This window comes from Necator americanus, chromosome I, assembly GCF_031761385.1.
Source record: "Necator americanus strain Aroian chromosome I, whole genome shotgun sequence".
NCBI lineage: Eukaryota > Metazoa > Nematoda > Chromadorea > Rhabditida > Ancylostomatidae > Necator > Necator americanus.
Genome location: NC_087371.1, coordinates 25,826,120 through 25,841,938, shown reverse-complemented (window position 1 = coordinate 25,841,938; position 15,819 = coordinate 25,826,120). Strand labels below are relative to the sequence as shown.

The 15,819-nt window shown below is 40.7% G+C and overlaps 2 protein-coding genes across 4 annotated transcripts; both read left to right on the top strand.

The window, feature by feature from the left end:
• Positions 1–2,440: 2,440 nt before the first annotated feature.
• RB195_006876 (uncharacterized protein) lies at positions 2,441–15,121 on the top strand (the record flags this gene model as incomplete). Of its 3 annotated transcripts, XM_064180209.1 has the most annotated exons (7): positions 2,441–2,523; positions 2,580–2,652; positions 6,042–6,112; positions 13,469–13,611; positions 13,667–14,258; positions 14,336–14,504; positions 14,594–15,121. In XM_064180209.1, the coding sequence occupies 7 exons, from the start codon at positions 2,441–2,443 to the stop codon at positions 15,119–15,121; spliced, it is 1,659 nt and encodes a 552-aa protein (XP_064037097.1). The 3 variants fall into 3 exon arrangements, with proteins under 3 accessions (XP_064037097.1, XP_064037099.1, XP_064037098.1); XM_064180208.1 differs by lacking the exons at positions 6,042–6,112; positions 13,469–13,611; positions 14,336–14,504; positions 14,594–15,121 and adding an exon at positions 13,183–13,315 and having other exon boundaries at positions 13,655–14,262; XM_064180207.1 differs by lacking the exons at positions 2,441–2,523; positions 2,580–2,652; positions 6,042–6,112; ... (1 more) ...; positions 13,667–14,258; positions 14,336–14,504 and having other exon boundaries at positions 14,642–15,121.
• Positions 15,122–15,268: 147 nt separating this feature from the next.
• RB195_006875 (uncharacterized protein) lies at positions 15,269–15,589 on the top strand (the record flags this gene model as incomplete). Its single annotated transcript, XM_064180206.1, has 1 exon — positions 15,269–15,589. One exon carries the CDS (start codon positions 15,269–15,271, stop codon positions 15,587–15,589), a length of 321 nt encoding a protein of 106 aa, XP_064037096.1.
• Between the last annotated feature and the right edge of the window lie 230 nt (positions 15,590–15,819).

Sequence of the window (15,819 nt, the reverse complement as noted above, 5' to 3'; positions counted from 1 at the left end):
TTTTACGGCAATTAGCAAGAAATGGACGGAATCACCTCCCTCTCCGTAGTCTCCCATCCCGTATACGAATACTCCACCCGAAATCTGCACCACCTCAGATTCGTGGGGTGATGCCTTTAAAGTGGAAGCGTCTAGTGGAAAAGGGAAACATTTTCAACACCATTTATTCCTTAATTTAATCGGGGTGTTAAGGATAGTGACGACAAGACTGATGCTGATTTATTTAAAAGGGGAAATGCTAAAAGAACATAGCCTGCCGTAAGTCTTTGCTCTTGAAAACTGGTAGTTCGGAACTCAAAAGCGGATCACACCAGCTTTCTATAATGACATTTTAGAAAAAAAAACATTCCAAGGGACTACAAAGACTTGATTTATTCCCCAATTTGTCTATTCTTGTGCTACAATTTGAGTAAAAAAAACAACCAATTTTCTAGAATAAAAACCTACAACAAGCTAAACGTTAGCATGCTGCAGATTGTCATTGGGTCCCATCAGTCCCAGTGATTTCTACTGTCGTTCAACAAGTTTTACGATGTTTTTTGTTTGTATTTCTTGTTATTATGTTTGTATTTATTTTATTTTCTTTTATTTTATTGTTTGTAGCAGTGTTATTGGCTGCACCAGCTCACTTAAATGCCCAAAGAAGCTGTCTAGTTTTGGACATTTGATATCTGTCGAATCTGAAAATCTGAAAAATCTAAAAGAAAATAGGATAAATTGAATATAATCTGAAAAAAACAAACAATAAAACTAAAGGACCGTAGCAAACTCTTGTAGAGTTGATGATGATAAATGATGTTCTTTGCTTCTTTTGGCCAGAAGAGCATCTAAGACGGTTGTCTGCGTCTCCATAAGCGACTGGAGCGTGACCTCATCCAGATATGTTCGCGTATAAAACGGCATGACCACTGGACAAGTAATGTCTCGTAGGCATTTGCGGATAATTCGCCGGGACCCTCTTTACCGTTTCTCCTTGCCAATGCTTCCAATTTTTTTGCATTTCTAGAAAAAAAAATTGAAAAAGAGATCACGAATCATTCTTCAACCCGACGGTTTTGGAGTTATCGAGGAGAAATGGAATGGTGAATAGCACTTTATTAAGTAAGCTGAGACCAAGACTGTTAGTACATTTTACTCGGATAACATTTGGGCTTAGTCGCCTTCAGGGCCTAGAGAGCGAAACAACAAAGAAGAAATTCGCAAAGAAAGAACAACAAAGAAAAAAAAGAAGAAAAAAACTTCTCTACCTACAAGGATATTCTAGAAAAAAAAACAGAAATGTGTTTTCTTGTTATGAGAACGAGGTTTCGATGAAACTTTATTATTGACCGGACGTTTCGACAAACTCGTCTTCATCAACGGCCTGAAAATGGTTCGAGGTCATTGATGCCATGCATATCCCATCGAACTCCTCCTCTCTTCTCGCCAAGCCTCGATATTGTTCTACGCAGGACCACCGACCAGTCTTACCGACCAGTGCGGCTGGTGAACTACCGCGTTCTTGAAGATTGTCACCAAGGCGAATGAGATCTACGCACTATCTTCCTCTGCTAAAAAAAAAAATTGTTGAGCCGGACTTCACTGTTAATCGCCGACTATTTACCGAACTCTTTGAGTTATAGAATTATGAGGAGTGAAGTGTTAAGCGGCTCCGTCACCGTTTATGGTTGGAGGTCAAAATCCGCATAAATCCACTTCGAAATTGAGAGACATTCGCGTTTTGTTGTTGCTAATTTTTGGGTTTCTGATGGAAATCCAGAATGCTTGTAAAAATGTGCACGATCAATTTTCAGTTTCACGAGTTATAATCTCGACTCTTTTTTTTTGTGGAATCGGAATACTCAACACACTCCTCACATACTTTGTGACAAAGCTGTCAGTCACACTAAGTTGCGGGTAAAATATCCTTGCCTCCTCGCCATCCGCTGCTTCGAAATTCGCTTCCAGGAGGCGGGGAGTGCGCATAGAGAAGGCGCTAACGGAACTCCCAATGGAGCTGAGTTCTTTTATTAAAAATTTCGTCTTGCTTTATCGACCGAGTGCTCTACACTCGCACATTTCGCAGCAACCGGGTAGTTAAAAGCATCCACTACGATCCGCCAAGTGTTCTCGCTGCAACGTCGCATCCATCTCTCCTCATGTTTTTCTCTTTTTCTAAGTTCCTGCAGCGAACGTTATTCATCATAGAACGCGGAACATACATTTTTCTTCGCCTGCTCCTCAATAGAACTCAGCACTCAGTCAGCATCGGCTGCCTCTCGTTATCCACAGCAGCAGTTGCCAACACTAACCCCGAGAGGGCGGAGCATGCTCATGTTCCCTCTTTGTTTTCGGCAATTACGTCGAGTCACGCCCGCTTCCTCCCCCACGCTCTTGCACCCTCTGGATTTGCAGCCGCATTCCTCCACATCCGTAGTATACGCACGCATTCCAGGACGTGATGCTTGCCGCTAGAGGAGTTTCACTTGGACTTGGAAAGATCAATTTGTCCGATCTTAATCATCTACCGTCCGAGAAGCATAGGTGATCAACGTTGTGCAACGTCCGGGCAAGGCTGACTGAGTCGCCGTTATTTTTAGGGTTTCGCAGCTGAAAAGGGAGGATAAAGTGAAGAAGCCAAGGATAGTCGTGAAGAAGAAGGCGGATGCAAAGGTGAGTTCCGTATCTAGCAGAATTCATGTGCTTTTATTCTTAAAATTACTTGTTTTCGTGTTTTTCTTCGTTGTTTGCTTCGTTTTTGCTTTACAGTTATATTTTCGCTGAGGTCTTCGTTAAATTCACATTAATTTTCATTTAACTTGTGTTTCTGTGTTTCTTTCTGTCGCTGGAGTTCTGGAGATCACATTGAATTTCCACTTCACTTTTCCTGAAGCTAGTCCTCAATTTCCGGAATCATCGTGCTTAATTTTCTGGCTCCTTCATCCTCGTGGACTATTCAATATCAATTGGCCCACACATTTTTCGCTATTGACGTACTCGTCATGGGTTTCTGGGTGTCCACTGCCCCAGCGTACACGGCGCGCAAATCGATGTCAACGACCAACAGCTGACTAAAACATCAGATCGTGTCACGACCTCCACTATGAAAATCTCTAAATATGGCGGTATGAGTTGAAACTCGTCTCGCAGATGATTTGTTTTGATGAATGTGGAAACATTGTTCACTGCTCAAAGAATACAGCTCATGTCGTTCACGCAATGGAAACTCTTAAAATTTTTATTTAATGACCTCTGATTAAAAGGCGCACTACTTTATTTTTCTGAACATTTTCTTCATCTCGATTAGGTTTGCGAATTTCCTAGAAAGAAAATAAAATTGCTCAGAAAATGATAGGCTGCATCTTCTCAAGCGGAGGTTGCTGCGAAATCCTCCCTGTCTGCCACAATCGCCAAAATGCTTATATCAAAAATCTTTCACATTATTTTACGTTCTCGCAAGCTGCAACCACGTGGGACTATCCGAAACTCTTCGAACTTGTAAGTTTCGCATCCCAGATGAGCAGTTATCCAGAACGTTTTAGCTCTTTCCAAAAAAAAATGACAAAATCCCGAATTAAAAAATTAAAAAGTCAAAAACTGAGGAATTTTAGATTTTTTCGTGTTTTCAACATACCAACAATGATACAACATCTATCTCGTTTTCCACCTGCCTAAAGGAAGGCTTCCGGATGAGGTGTCCAAGGAAGTAATTTTGGAAAAGTACAGCTAACTGGTCGCATTCCACGTTTGTTGTTTGCATCTATGGGTTTTGAAGTGGACGTCTCACAGCTATGTACCCAGTCTAGCCATCCAGTCATAAAATTGCAATTTTTTCGGTTATTTTTGGTTCTCTACTGGCGAAAATATTATTTAAGACGGTGAACTGACACAACCAAGAATAAACTCTAACTCAGAGCTCATCTCATATCTCTTAGGTTTTTTCTAAAATTAGAATAAAGCAGAGGGTGTTTGTACATGATATGTGATGTAATAGAGCGGGTGTGGCGCAGTCGGTTAGAGGTCCGTTGTAGCCACACGGTCGAGGGTTCGAATCCGCCCTAGTGCAAACCAAGCCTTTCATCCCTCCGGGATCGATAAATTGGTAGCAGACTTGTCTGGGAGGATAAAAACACTGACTTGATCATCGGCTGACCCCTGCAATTCATTGTATAAGCCAATAAGCGTTCCAAAAAACTTCAACATTTACAAATTCCTGTAAAACGCGTTGGCGCATCCCAAACGGATTGATACGCAAGTGACTTTATCCTTTATTTTTACTTTATGTGAGGTAATACATAAAAAAAAAGAGCATAGCAGGGCACAAACTGCTGTTTCGATCGCAATCGTTGGAAATAAAATGAAGTTTTTCGGTCTCATACGAGATATTCTCTTCTCTTACCTCAGTTGTTTTTAATTTCAAGTTGAGTTTTCATTTTCTGACCTATGCGGACCTCATCAGAACATTTTTAAGCATAGATTCGTGTCGTCTTTAAAATTATTCGGATTCATATAGGTACTATTACTGAATCTCCATTTTATTAGCATTGTCTTTATTATTAGCATTATTTTATTAGCATTCTCATTTTATTTCATTTTAATCCTTTTGTTTCTAAAATTCCATTTTAGCCACAAAAAGTGAGTCTGCACGAATTGCACGTGAAATTTATGCTATACAGAATTTTTATGTTCTTAATTATTCGGAATATGAAAGGCATAGTATCATAGAAATAATACTTGGGAATATTTCATGAGAAAAAAAGACAATAGAAAGAGGAAAAATGGTGGACTTTGAGATTTTGCATTGTTTTTCTTGCATCTTTGCCTTTCACATGGATTAGAAACGATTTTCAGGAAAACTATGAAAAAGCTGTGGATATGAGAATTCTTTCACGTGCGTTGGGGTCTCTCTAGTAGCCTTTTTTTCCTTTTTCCCTTTCGAAATGTTGTTTACCTTAGTACTCACTCTTTCATATAGTGAAGAAAGAAAGCCCCAAATCTCAAGTCTCAAATCCAAAAGAACGCAAAAAAAAAAAAATCCTGAAGAAATTCTGCGAATTTCTCCATAAATTCTGTGATTCTATTCACTTGAGTTCGTAATAGGATTTTCCTTATTAGGATTAGTCCTTTCACGTTTAACTTAGAAAAACTAAAGCGTCTTTATTCTGACTTCTTGACGATCCAGTTTGGCTTTTGTAGTGTACTCGCGTGAAATCGGCGGTAATATCATAATATTCAAACAAAAGAAAAGACTTCAGAAAAAAAAATAAAGTCATTCCCACCTATCTTCTTGTGAAACTCTCTTTTTGTTGGATAAATGCGATGAAGCTCTTCCATATTTACTTGTTGCGTCGGTATTTGCTCAAACTTCGTTCCTTTTTAGAAGATTGAATGTGAAAAGTTGCTTTTAATTGAATTAAAATTTAAATGTAAAAATTAGACCAAAAATTAAATGTAAAAAGTTGTTTAATTTCCTCTCCTTATTTTCTTTTTCATTAGCAAATTCCAGGATTGAAACACATTGTTAAGCAATCTTACATAATCTAAACCTATGAATGAAGTGGAAACCCTTGAGGTGAACTCTACCCTCCTTCATGTCTCTTCTGCTTTTTTCACAACATCGTTGAAGAATACAAACACGTATTCTTCGTCTAATTAACTAATACTAATTAACTAATTAGTTTTCCCTAATTAATGCGCACAACCCTAGTTAAATCTTAAAATGTTTTAATTGAACGATGAGTGACGAGCGGTCACTGCGCTCATCCTCAAACCGAGCTCCTCTCAGCTGGCAGACAGAGTCAGTCATACGTAGGTAATCCGATATTCGGTCCGGACTCTTACTCTGGACACGAATCGATCGGCGTGTTTGCTAGCAACAAGCCATTGTCCGCACGTCTTCTTCGCTTAGAACACAATTTCGTCTGCGCCGTTCTGGAAAAAGGCGGATCACACTAATGGAAGCGAAAATCGAGGGTGTTTTAACTCATTCTCGAATCCTTCGGGATCTGTTGTTAAGGATACGTTGACTGGGTAATAGATCTCTTTTCTGGAGATAATCTTAGATAATTCAAGCTGTCTCAACGGAAATGTCTGTAGCCCATTCCTCAGTTGTGAAAAAGAAACGACAGCAAGAGTAAGATTAATGCGGCTCGTTCTAGGACACCTACCCCCTCTATCGGATACGGTAAGCCAAAAGGAGAATTCCGAAAATGATTAAAATGAACCTTATTAAGAAAGAAACCGTTGGAAAGGCGTTTTCGGTATAAACCACAAGCAGAAATGTAGAGAACAACGCTTTTTCAGCTCGTCTTGAAATTTCCGTTGTCGCGTGCGTTTTTCCATGCGTAACCATTTTGTGACGTTAGTCAACGTTTGAGCACGTGTTCTTTTAATACCATGGCAACATCCTGGCCATAGAAGTTATTAAACGGTGATTTTGTTCTGTAGAGATTAGGGATATGAAAGTTTTCGTTGGGATCCGTAAGATTTTCGAAGACTCGCTGTTCCTGAACTATAGCCACGGGGAATAGATAAGATGCAAGCGTAATCATCTTTGTCATCTTTCTCCGACTGCGATACCAGGTTAAGGATAAGAAAAGTCACTCGTGTATCAATCCACTTTGGATGCGCCAACACGTTCCACTGGATTCCTGGTCATTGAGGTTTTGGAACCCGTGTTGGCCTATACAATGACTTGCGGGGGTGAGCCGATAACCAAGTCAGTGTTTCTATCTTCCCAGACAAGCCTGGTACCAATTTATCGACTCCGGAGGGATGGAAGGCTTGGTTGGCACTAGGGCGGTTTCGAACCACGATCACGATACGATCACGGCGGAATCTCTTACCGAATCCGCCGCTACACCCGCTCCGACACCAAGTCATAGGTTCACAATAAAAAAGATTGATTTGAGGTTCTTTTTCCTGTGCTGTTCCCAACAACGTTTATTTATTCAAGGACATACAGGGCATTTATGCACGTAACACAATTTTGCCTAGAAAAAAATTTGTTGTTGTCGCATTTATTTTGGCAATATGTGCAGTTGGCATTTTCCAACATGTGTAAAGAATCGCCAACCTTCATTTTTCTTTACACAAAGTATGCGATGGAATTTCTTTCTTCAAAAAACTCATAACATTTCAGCACTGATCCTTGCGTCATCAAAAATCTCCACATTGAATCTGAATCCGATAGGAGCACTACAAAGTCATCATTTAGTAACCTAATTTCCAACTTGCTCCAAGAAGAAAATTGTCCACCAAATTATATATTCACTTAACTATTACTAAATGGCGAGCAATGTGTTAGATTAAATTTTTTTAAATCGTGCTGGAGAGGTATTCATTGTCAGGAACAAATGAATTTTGGAAGGGAGACATTGAAAATGTAATCAACCAGGGGAAACCTTTTAAGCCTTTTATACTTTCGTCGCGTTCGTTAAAAGCATCACTCCACGAATCTGAGCTGGTACGGATTTCAGGTGGAGTATTCGTATACGGGATGAGAGACTATGGAGAGGGGAGTGATTCCGTCCATTTCTTCCTAATTGCCGTAAAAGACGGCCCGGAAGATACGGCTTCGAGCGTTCCGGCGCACTATTTTCTACAAGGAGTTTGACTGGAGCGCGCCAACCCAGTGCGGCGATGCATCTTTCGGGCCGTTTTTTACGGCAATTAGGAAGAAATGGACGGAATCACCCTCCTCTCCGTAGTCTCCCATCCCGTATACGAATACTCCACCTGAAATCCGTACCACCTCAGATTCGTGGAGTGATGCCTTTAACGAACGCGACGAAAGTATAAAAGGGGAAGTGCGCGGCGTTAATTAATCCCTAAGGAGATGCGCCTACGTGTTCGACTTCTTTTCAGAATCGTTTAAGGTTTATGAACGCTGTAGAACCCGTGGAATGAGTTCCGGAGGCTAAGCGATGTATCAAGCCAATGTTTTCATACTTCCAGACACGTCCGGTACCAATTTATCGACCCTAAAAGACGAATAGGTTGGTTGTCATTGGGCAGCTTTAAGCCATCAATCGAACAATCATAGCCGAACCTCTTACCGACTGCGCTACAACAGCTCCTAACTCTTTCATATACGCTAAATACACGGTCGTAGGCGATTGTATTCACCTTGGCGATAGCTATGTGTCTTGTGTAAATCCGAGAGAAAGGTAGGACGAACGAACTGTATCAAGCGTTGGAAGGGCGTGCAGTACAGCCGCTACGTTGCGGTAGCTCGGTTGAAGACGTTAGATGCCGACTGTACCTGTGGGTATGTATTGTACATGCAAAATTAACATGGAATTCTTGCAATTTCTTTTTTTTTCTGCTTCATACGAAAATAGCTGGGGATCGTTTTCTTTTTTCTTTTTATTTTTTGGTTCAATGTCATGATATTACCACCGATTTCATGGGGGTATTTTGCGAATAAAAAAATGGTTCGTGAACGTGTGTGGTTCTAGAAAATGACCAGAGTAAAGACGCTTTTCTGTTTTTAGTTAGACATAAGGGGACCAATCAATTGTTTTTGAATTTAGGACTGGTTAGAAACCGCAGAAAGAGCGAAGTCCATTCCTACTTCAAAAATTCGTCTTTTCTCTAGAATATAACTTCCTGAATACTTTATAGTTGTTCCTGATTTCACTTCAATCCATTCATACTGTTTTAAGTCCTAGTCTTCCTTATTTATAGTAGTTCCTTCCTTGGAGGTCGTCTCCATAAAAGGGCTAATTTGCATGCTGTGTACTTGAGTCATAACACAACTGCTTACTGCAAGAAAAAAGACTTCACTGGAGTTAGAAGCTGGAAGTTAGAACTTTCTACCATCCATTGTATTGACCTGATTTGAATAAAACTAATAAAGTAAAAAATAATTAGAATATTGTGATAACTAAAAACAAAATAACTTTTTTGTTTAAATTCTGTCCATTCTACACTACAGTTATGTCCCCTTATTTGAAGATAATCCATTGTTTAGGTGCATTATTAATCCACTTTTTTCAATAATGAAGAAATAATAATAATAAAGAATAAGTAAATAATAAATATAAATAATAAAAAGATGAGAAGTAATAAGAAAAAATAAACAAAAACTTGAAATCTCTACAGAAATTTCCTCCTTCTCCCTCTCCGCTTTTCCTTCTTCCTAGCTCTGTTAATTTGTCCTCATTTTACTCAAATTCTCTAGTAGATAGAATAAAAAATGAGGGATAACTGAATTGCTGCACACGACTTTCTCTTGTTTCCATTTCTAGTTTTTTTCGATCACGCCAGCACAAAATTTGAGGAGATTCTGATGCATGTGCGGTCATACAAAGTGTAATTGTACAATACATACAAATCACTAGGATCTGAGGGCTTATCCAGTGCGATGGGGCAAACATTTTTCAGCCACCCGCAGTGTCATAAATTGTGCGTTAACTCGGAAAAACAACAGCGCTTGCAATAAACTGCTTTTTCTTTGGGGTTTGAAGCTGAGAAAATACGAACATTTATCGATCGCTCATCTGAATAACACATGTCTGAGGTTGCTGTAAGAAATGGTTCAGTGTGATTCGGTAACAAGCAGCTCTAGCGCTAGGATATCCAGGTGGTGTGGAATTCATCGTTACGAACACTTTCCTTGTGAAACATAACATATATGCATAAAAAATCATCACATTTATGTCAAGTGATCTCTGTTTTATCGTAGGAGTTTCTAAAAATATCCTGGATTGCACTTTTTTCCTTATGATAGTTTTTTGTCCACTAATAATTATGGTTCTATGAATTATAATCTTGGAGTTCTGAAAATCAGAAAAAAATTCGAAGAATGAACTTTCAAAAGTTGACTCAGTCTCTGATTTTTTCTTTTAAAAAATTCAGAAGGATAATTCCTTCAGGGAATGTTCCCACTTTCGATAAATATTGAATCGACAAAAGGTATTGATAAAAAATATTGGATGAAACGTTACCCAATAAAGTGAATTAAGAACCTTGTGTACAGGTCGTAAAAGTATTTCATTAATTCCTTTTAGTATTTGTATGGACTTTGTAAAATTAGATATATTTTTCTTGTCTACTTACAAAAGTCCTTTCAAAATTGTTTTTTAGAAAATTTGTTCAAATTTTCTATTTAACTCATTCCTGTCAGATGTCAGCATCCTTTAGTCCTTTTAAAATTTGTTCTTCTCCTCCCTATGTCTGAATAATAGATACGGACTGGTCACGAGAGACGTCAAGTTTCCATACAATTTTATGTTTTATTTTTTGTTTTATTTGTTATTCGTTGTTTTTATTATTAGTCTACATTCTCAAAAAGACTACGGTATGTACATTACTACAACACATCTTTGAACAGAAATCTTTAATATCCTTAATCATAACTGAATCCTCAACTAAGCTGAATTTTTGGCACAAATTTTTGGTACAGAAACCATATATGGTGTGGAGAACGCTTATTTTCCTGGATTATAAGGCAAAAGACAAACATTTAGAGGATTTTTATTGAGAAGATTTTGCGCTACTCAGTCCCCTTTAAAAAATACATTTGGGTCCATGAAAATGCAGCAATGGGACCTCGCTTTCGAGTGCTTGTGTTCGTCAGTCGGGTTCAGGAATTGAAGTCCACGTTTGCGGATCTGACTGGCGCCGCATCCATTTTCTAGGTATCTCTCCATTAGCTCTTCCAAGAACGAGCTAGAAGTTATATATACCTATCTGAGTGGAAATTTCTAAACTGGAAGAGGTCCCATACTCAAATCAGTACAAATTTCTGAATTGCTCAACACCAAAACTAAGAGACGTGACATACCGCGCTGCGCTCTCAGATGATCACAATGTGAACAGGGACACGAACAGGCTACGTAATTTTTTTTGTAAGTTAAAATTGCTGAAATTTTTTATGCTAGTTGATTTTTATGTGTAATCGGGTTTCAATAGCTTTTCAAGGAGACATAGCAGCGAACAAGCATACCATTGCTCGCAAAGTTAGGAATCATAGGACTCATTAGCACCGAAGGGCTCAATTTACCCAACTACATAACTCTTAACATTTCCGATTCGTTCACGTGGGTATGGAGAGTTGCTTCGTCAGATTAGTGCAGCACTAATCTACTTAGATTGGCTCCGTTTCGTCAATAAGATATACATTGCCGGTGGTGTAATGAGTTTTGTGGTTGGACAAACTGAAGCTTTTCTTTTTGTGGGGGCAGTTCATGTTCAAGGTCATTTTTAGAAAAAAAAAACTACCAGTCCAGAAGCTAGATTTTTTTTTTTTTCGATATTTTCAACATTTTCCCGGTTACGCCAGCAGAAAAATTACATCTCTGTTTTTTTCTTAGATAACTTTCCAACTTTCATAAATTTTTATCATTATCTTCGGAGGAGTGATCTAGTTACTCCAGTTCACAACGCTTTTCTCCTTTCTATGACCTCATCTCTCTGAATGGGTGGGGCACTAAAAATTTACTTTTAGTACTTATTTATATAGGAGAACTCTTCAATTCTCATCAGGGTGGGTGTTAAATGACTCCATGCTCTTCAGGTTTCTTCCAATCCTAAGAGGGCGAAATCTGTTCTTGATTGTGGATTTTTTTCTACGAATGAGTAAATAATGCACTACTTTGGAAGAAACTCTTGAAAAAGCGAAATCTAATCTACGCGTCACAATGAAACAAAATGGGGATTTAATCACGGTGCTACTTTGCGGTCAGCTATTCGTAGATGGATTTTATTTCGCTCAGAAGATGTGCTAATTTTACTGTTTAAGAAATCCTAGCAATATTTTTTTGTAAATTTAGGATCAAGTTATTCAGACTACATCTCGCTGATTGCTCACACGAAGAATATTCCTCGACTAATGAGATTTAAAACTAGGATTTTTTTTTGGTGTTGGGGTGAAAGAAGTAGTAGTTCTTTTCTAAGCTAAGCTATAGGGCTTTGGCTACAGAGGAATAGTAAACGCATTTAAAGGGAGTATACCATGAAATTAACATCGTGTGAGAACCTGATGGAGAACATAGAATTTGCCATTTAGATAGTGATTATGAGCTTGGTCTCGTTCAGTTCCCTACAATCGTCCTGGAAAACCGCGTACGAACGGCGTTTTTTCCTACAAGGCACGTGAAAATGCGCGCCATTCTTGTGCACGCGCCGCTTCCACGAGCGAGCGGTCTAGAATCTATAAGGCCTCCTCAGCAGCCCGTTCATGTGAAAGCAATGAATAGGCTGCTGAGGGAAGTGTACAAGAGTGGTTCTGCGTTCTAACGCACCTCGGAGGAACAAACGCCGTGCCCACGTTTCAGGACTATTGGGAGAAATTGTGCCACAACCATATTCGTAATCTATCTACACCTTGGACTCTATGTTTTCTTCCAGTATTCCACACTGTCAGTTTTCTAACACAATACCTTTAGAAAACGATGAAAAATTGTTTCTGAACGCTTCTACAATGATAGGATCGATATTTCTGCTGCCTCTTCTTTCAAGCCCTTTCTTTCGTCTTCGTTCTTATGCGTTTCCCACTACTTCCTCTGGTTTACTAGAATGCTCTGTTAGAAATACCACTGTCACAATATTTTAATATAATAAATATCAATAGGAAAGTTGATGTCCGCTATTTTGCCTTAGCTGAGCCCGCATCTCTACATATTTTGTATATTTTCTGCGCGGTTTGCGTAAAATTGTCACAATAAATGCGTTGGGAAGTCCGATACTTCACCTCATAATACTTCAACTTTACCAGGGTGACATACCTCTACCTTCCTTTCGTGTTTGCGGTGATCTGCCTCGAAACACAACGAAACGTATCGGATGTGGACTAGCTGGTTCTTCCCGGTTTATTTCCTTCTTCTGCATAAACACAGCTTTCCGGACATCAATTTTTCAGATGGCTTTTTTTTGCAATTAATTTGAACCCGTGTGCGGACAGAAGTCGTCGCGCTGCTGTCTCACGGCCAACTCTGCAATCGCAGCGGGACCTCTTGCCAACACCAGCTGCATACGCTTAGAACTTCAGGAAAAGTACATAATGACAGTTCATAGACATGAAAGGTATTTTTAAAATTTTATATATCATACGATAGAGAATTTCTCATCCTAAAAGAAGGTCCTATTTGATTTTCTCTTTAGTTTTATTGATTCTCGTTTATCCTAGTCTTTAACATGGAGCTTCAAGTTGATAAATTGAGGAACAAATTTCCGACATATTCAGTTTTTTTTTTGTAGTTGATCGGGTTGGAATGGAATGAACAGGGGAAGAGGTTCTCCGAGTTCATCATGACGACTAAGACCATCTATGGGAACTCACAATTCCAGAAGCTCTCCTCTCTACGCTGGACGTGGGAGTCACCCGGTGGAGGTACCGTAATGAAATAAACCACATCATCGTCAATAAAAGGTTCTGCCTGACGGACGTCACTGTTGTACCAAAGTTCTATACGGGATCGGACCATCGCCTCCTCCGAGGAAGATTTTCCTTCACAAGGAGAGCAGAGAAAGTTGCTAAGTTCAGGGAGAGAAATCTCAGGACTACCATCAACTGGGATCTCTTCGTTACGCTAGCCGGCTTTTGGGAAGATTCCGCAGTGGACATCATCGACGAGGAATATGACCGGCTTGTTGAACACCTTCACGACTGCGCGAAGAAGGCTGAGAGTTTTAAAACCACCAAGAGGCGCCTGTCTCTGAAACTCTTGAGCTGATACGCCAGCGTGGAGCAGCACGAGCCCAGGGAACCAAGAACTCACGTCCGAGCTCGCAAGGCTTTGCCGAGAGGCGATAAAGGAAGACCTTAAAGAGAGAAGAGCAGAAGTGCTGGCTGAAGCTGCAGAGGCGGGGAAAAGCATCCGCTATGCCCGTCGAGACTTCGCCAGTCGCAAGACGAGGATGACTGCTCTGGAACCCAAAGGGAACAACAATTGCTTCGAGAAAGGGGTGGAGAAAATCATCTACGACTTCTACTCTGATCTCTTCTACAGCCATGTCCACTTGCCTCCTCACCATCTGAGGGAAGATGGACAAGTCATTCCAGAGGTTGTCCCGTCCGAAATACGACACGCTATCATGTCGGTAAGAAATCGTACGGCACCCGGTCCCGACAGAATAAGACCAGAACACCTGAAGAGCCTTCCGCCAGTACTCATCAACACCCTGGCGAGGCTCTTTACACGTTATCTGTCGGAATGCAAGGTTCCTAAACAGTGGAAGACCAGCAAGACCGTGTTGTTGTATAAAAAGGGAGATCCACATGACATCGGCAACTATCGCGCCTACTGTGCGTCATCTACAAGCTCTTTACAAGAGTAATCCTTAATAGGATTGAAAAAGTCTTGGATGAAGGACAGCCATGCGAGCAAGCAGGGTTTCGAAAAGGATTCAGCACGATTGACCACATTCACACTGTTTCGAAACTCATCGAGGTATCACGAGAGTACAAGATGCCGCTCTGTCTCACCTTCATCGACTTAAAGAAGGCTTTCGACTCGGTTGAGACGGAAGCGGTCGTGGAAGCCTTGGACAACCAAGGCGTCCCTACTCAATATATAAAGGTACTTCGAGAGTTGTACAGTAACTTCACGACCGGAATTTCGCCATTCTACAAGAACATCGTCATTGACGTGAAGAGGGGGTCCGACAGGGTGATACAATTTCACCCAAAATATTCACAGCCACCCTCGAGAACGCAATGCGAAAGTTGGAATGGGACGACATGGGAGTGAAGGTTGATGGTCGGCAGCTACACCATTTGCGCTTTGCTGATGACATCGTACTGGTAACACCAGCATCAGCCAAGCGGAACGAATGCGACCGAATTCGACGAAACATGTGGATGCATCGGTCTTCAGCTGAATCTGCAAAAGACGATGTTCATGCGGAACGGATGGGTCTCGGATGCCCCATTCACGCTCAACGGAACGAACATATCCGAATGCACCAGCTACGTTTATCTGGGTCGGGAACTGAACATGATGAACGACCTGACCCCCGAGCTGGGCAGGAGACGAGCGGCTTGGGGAGCGTACAAGAGCATCGAGGATGTAGTGAAGAAGACCAGGAACACCCGGCTCCGTGCTACCCTTCAACACCACCGTACTTCCTGCTTGACCTATGCTTCGGAAACCTGGGCATTTCGCAAGCAGGAAGAAAACGCGGTGAGCGTCATTGAACGCGCAATTGAGAGAGTGATGCTAGGAGTATCCCGTTTCACGCAAGTGAGGGACGGGATTCGAAGTTCTCTCCTACGTCAGCGATCGAAGATTAGAGACGCTGCCGCGTTTGCCAAGGAAAGTAAAATAAGGTGGGCCGGACAGTGATGCGCTTTAATGACAACCGTTGGACCAGAGACGTGAGCGACTGGGTTCCCCGCGATATTAAGCGCACTACAGGAAGACCGCCGACCCGATGGTCAGATTTCTTCACGAAGTCCTTGAAGAAAAATATGATGCTCTTCGTGTCCCACGCGAAGGGAGGAACCACTGGGCTACTCTGGCACGCGATCGGGACAAATGGAAGAATTACTGGCGCCCGCTCGACCAGTTCGAAGATCAACGGGAGTCAAGGTGATCAAGGTGATCAAGGTGATCGGGTTGGCGTTGTCGGGCTGAAGCTGGTTGTAAGATTTCCCCCTGCATAGAGGATATTGAATGAGACTCGGAAAATTCAAAAAAAAAAACAATAAAAACATGGACAACGTGATGCAAAACACAAAGCAAAATGTGTAAAAAAAGCAAAATATGTAAAAAAAAAAAACTAATAAGCGGCGTGGAGAAACTATCGAACGAGGCAATTGTTGGAAACAATGGGAAGAATGACAGTGAAAAGAACACTATTTATTTATTTGTAGTATTTTTTTTTTGTTTTCAA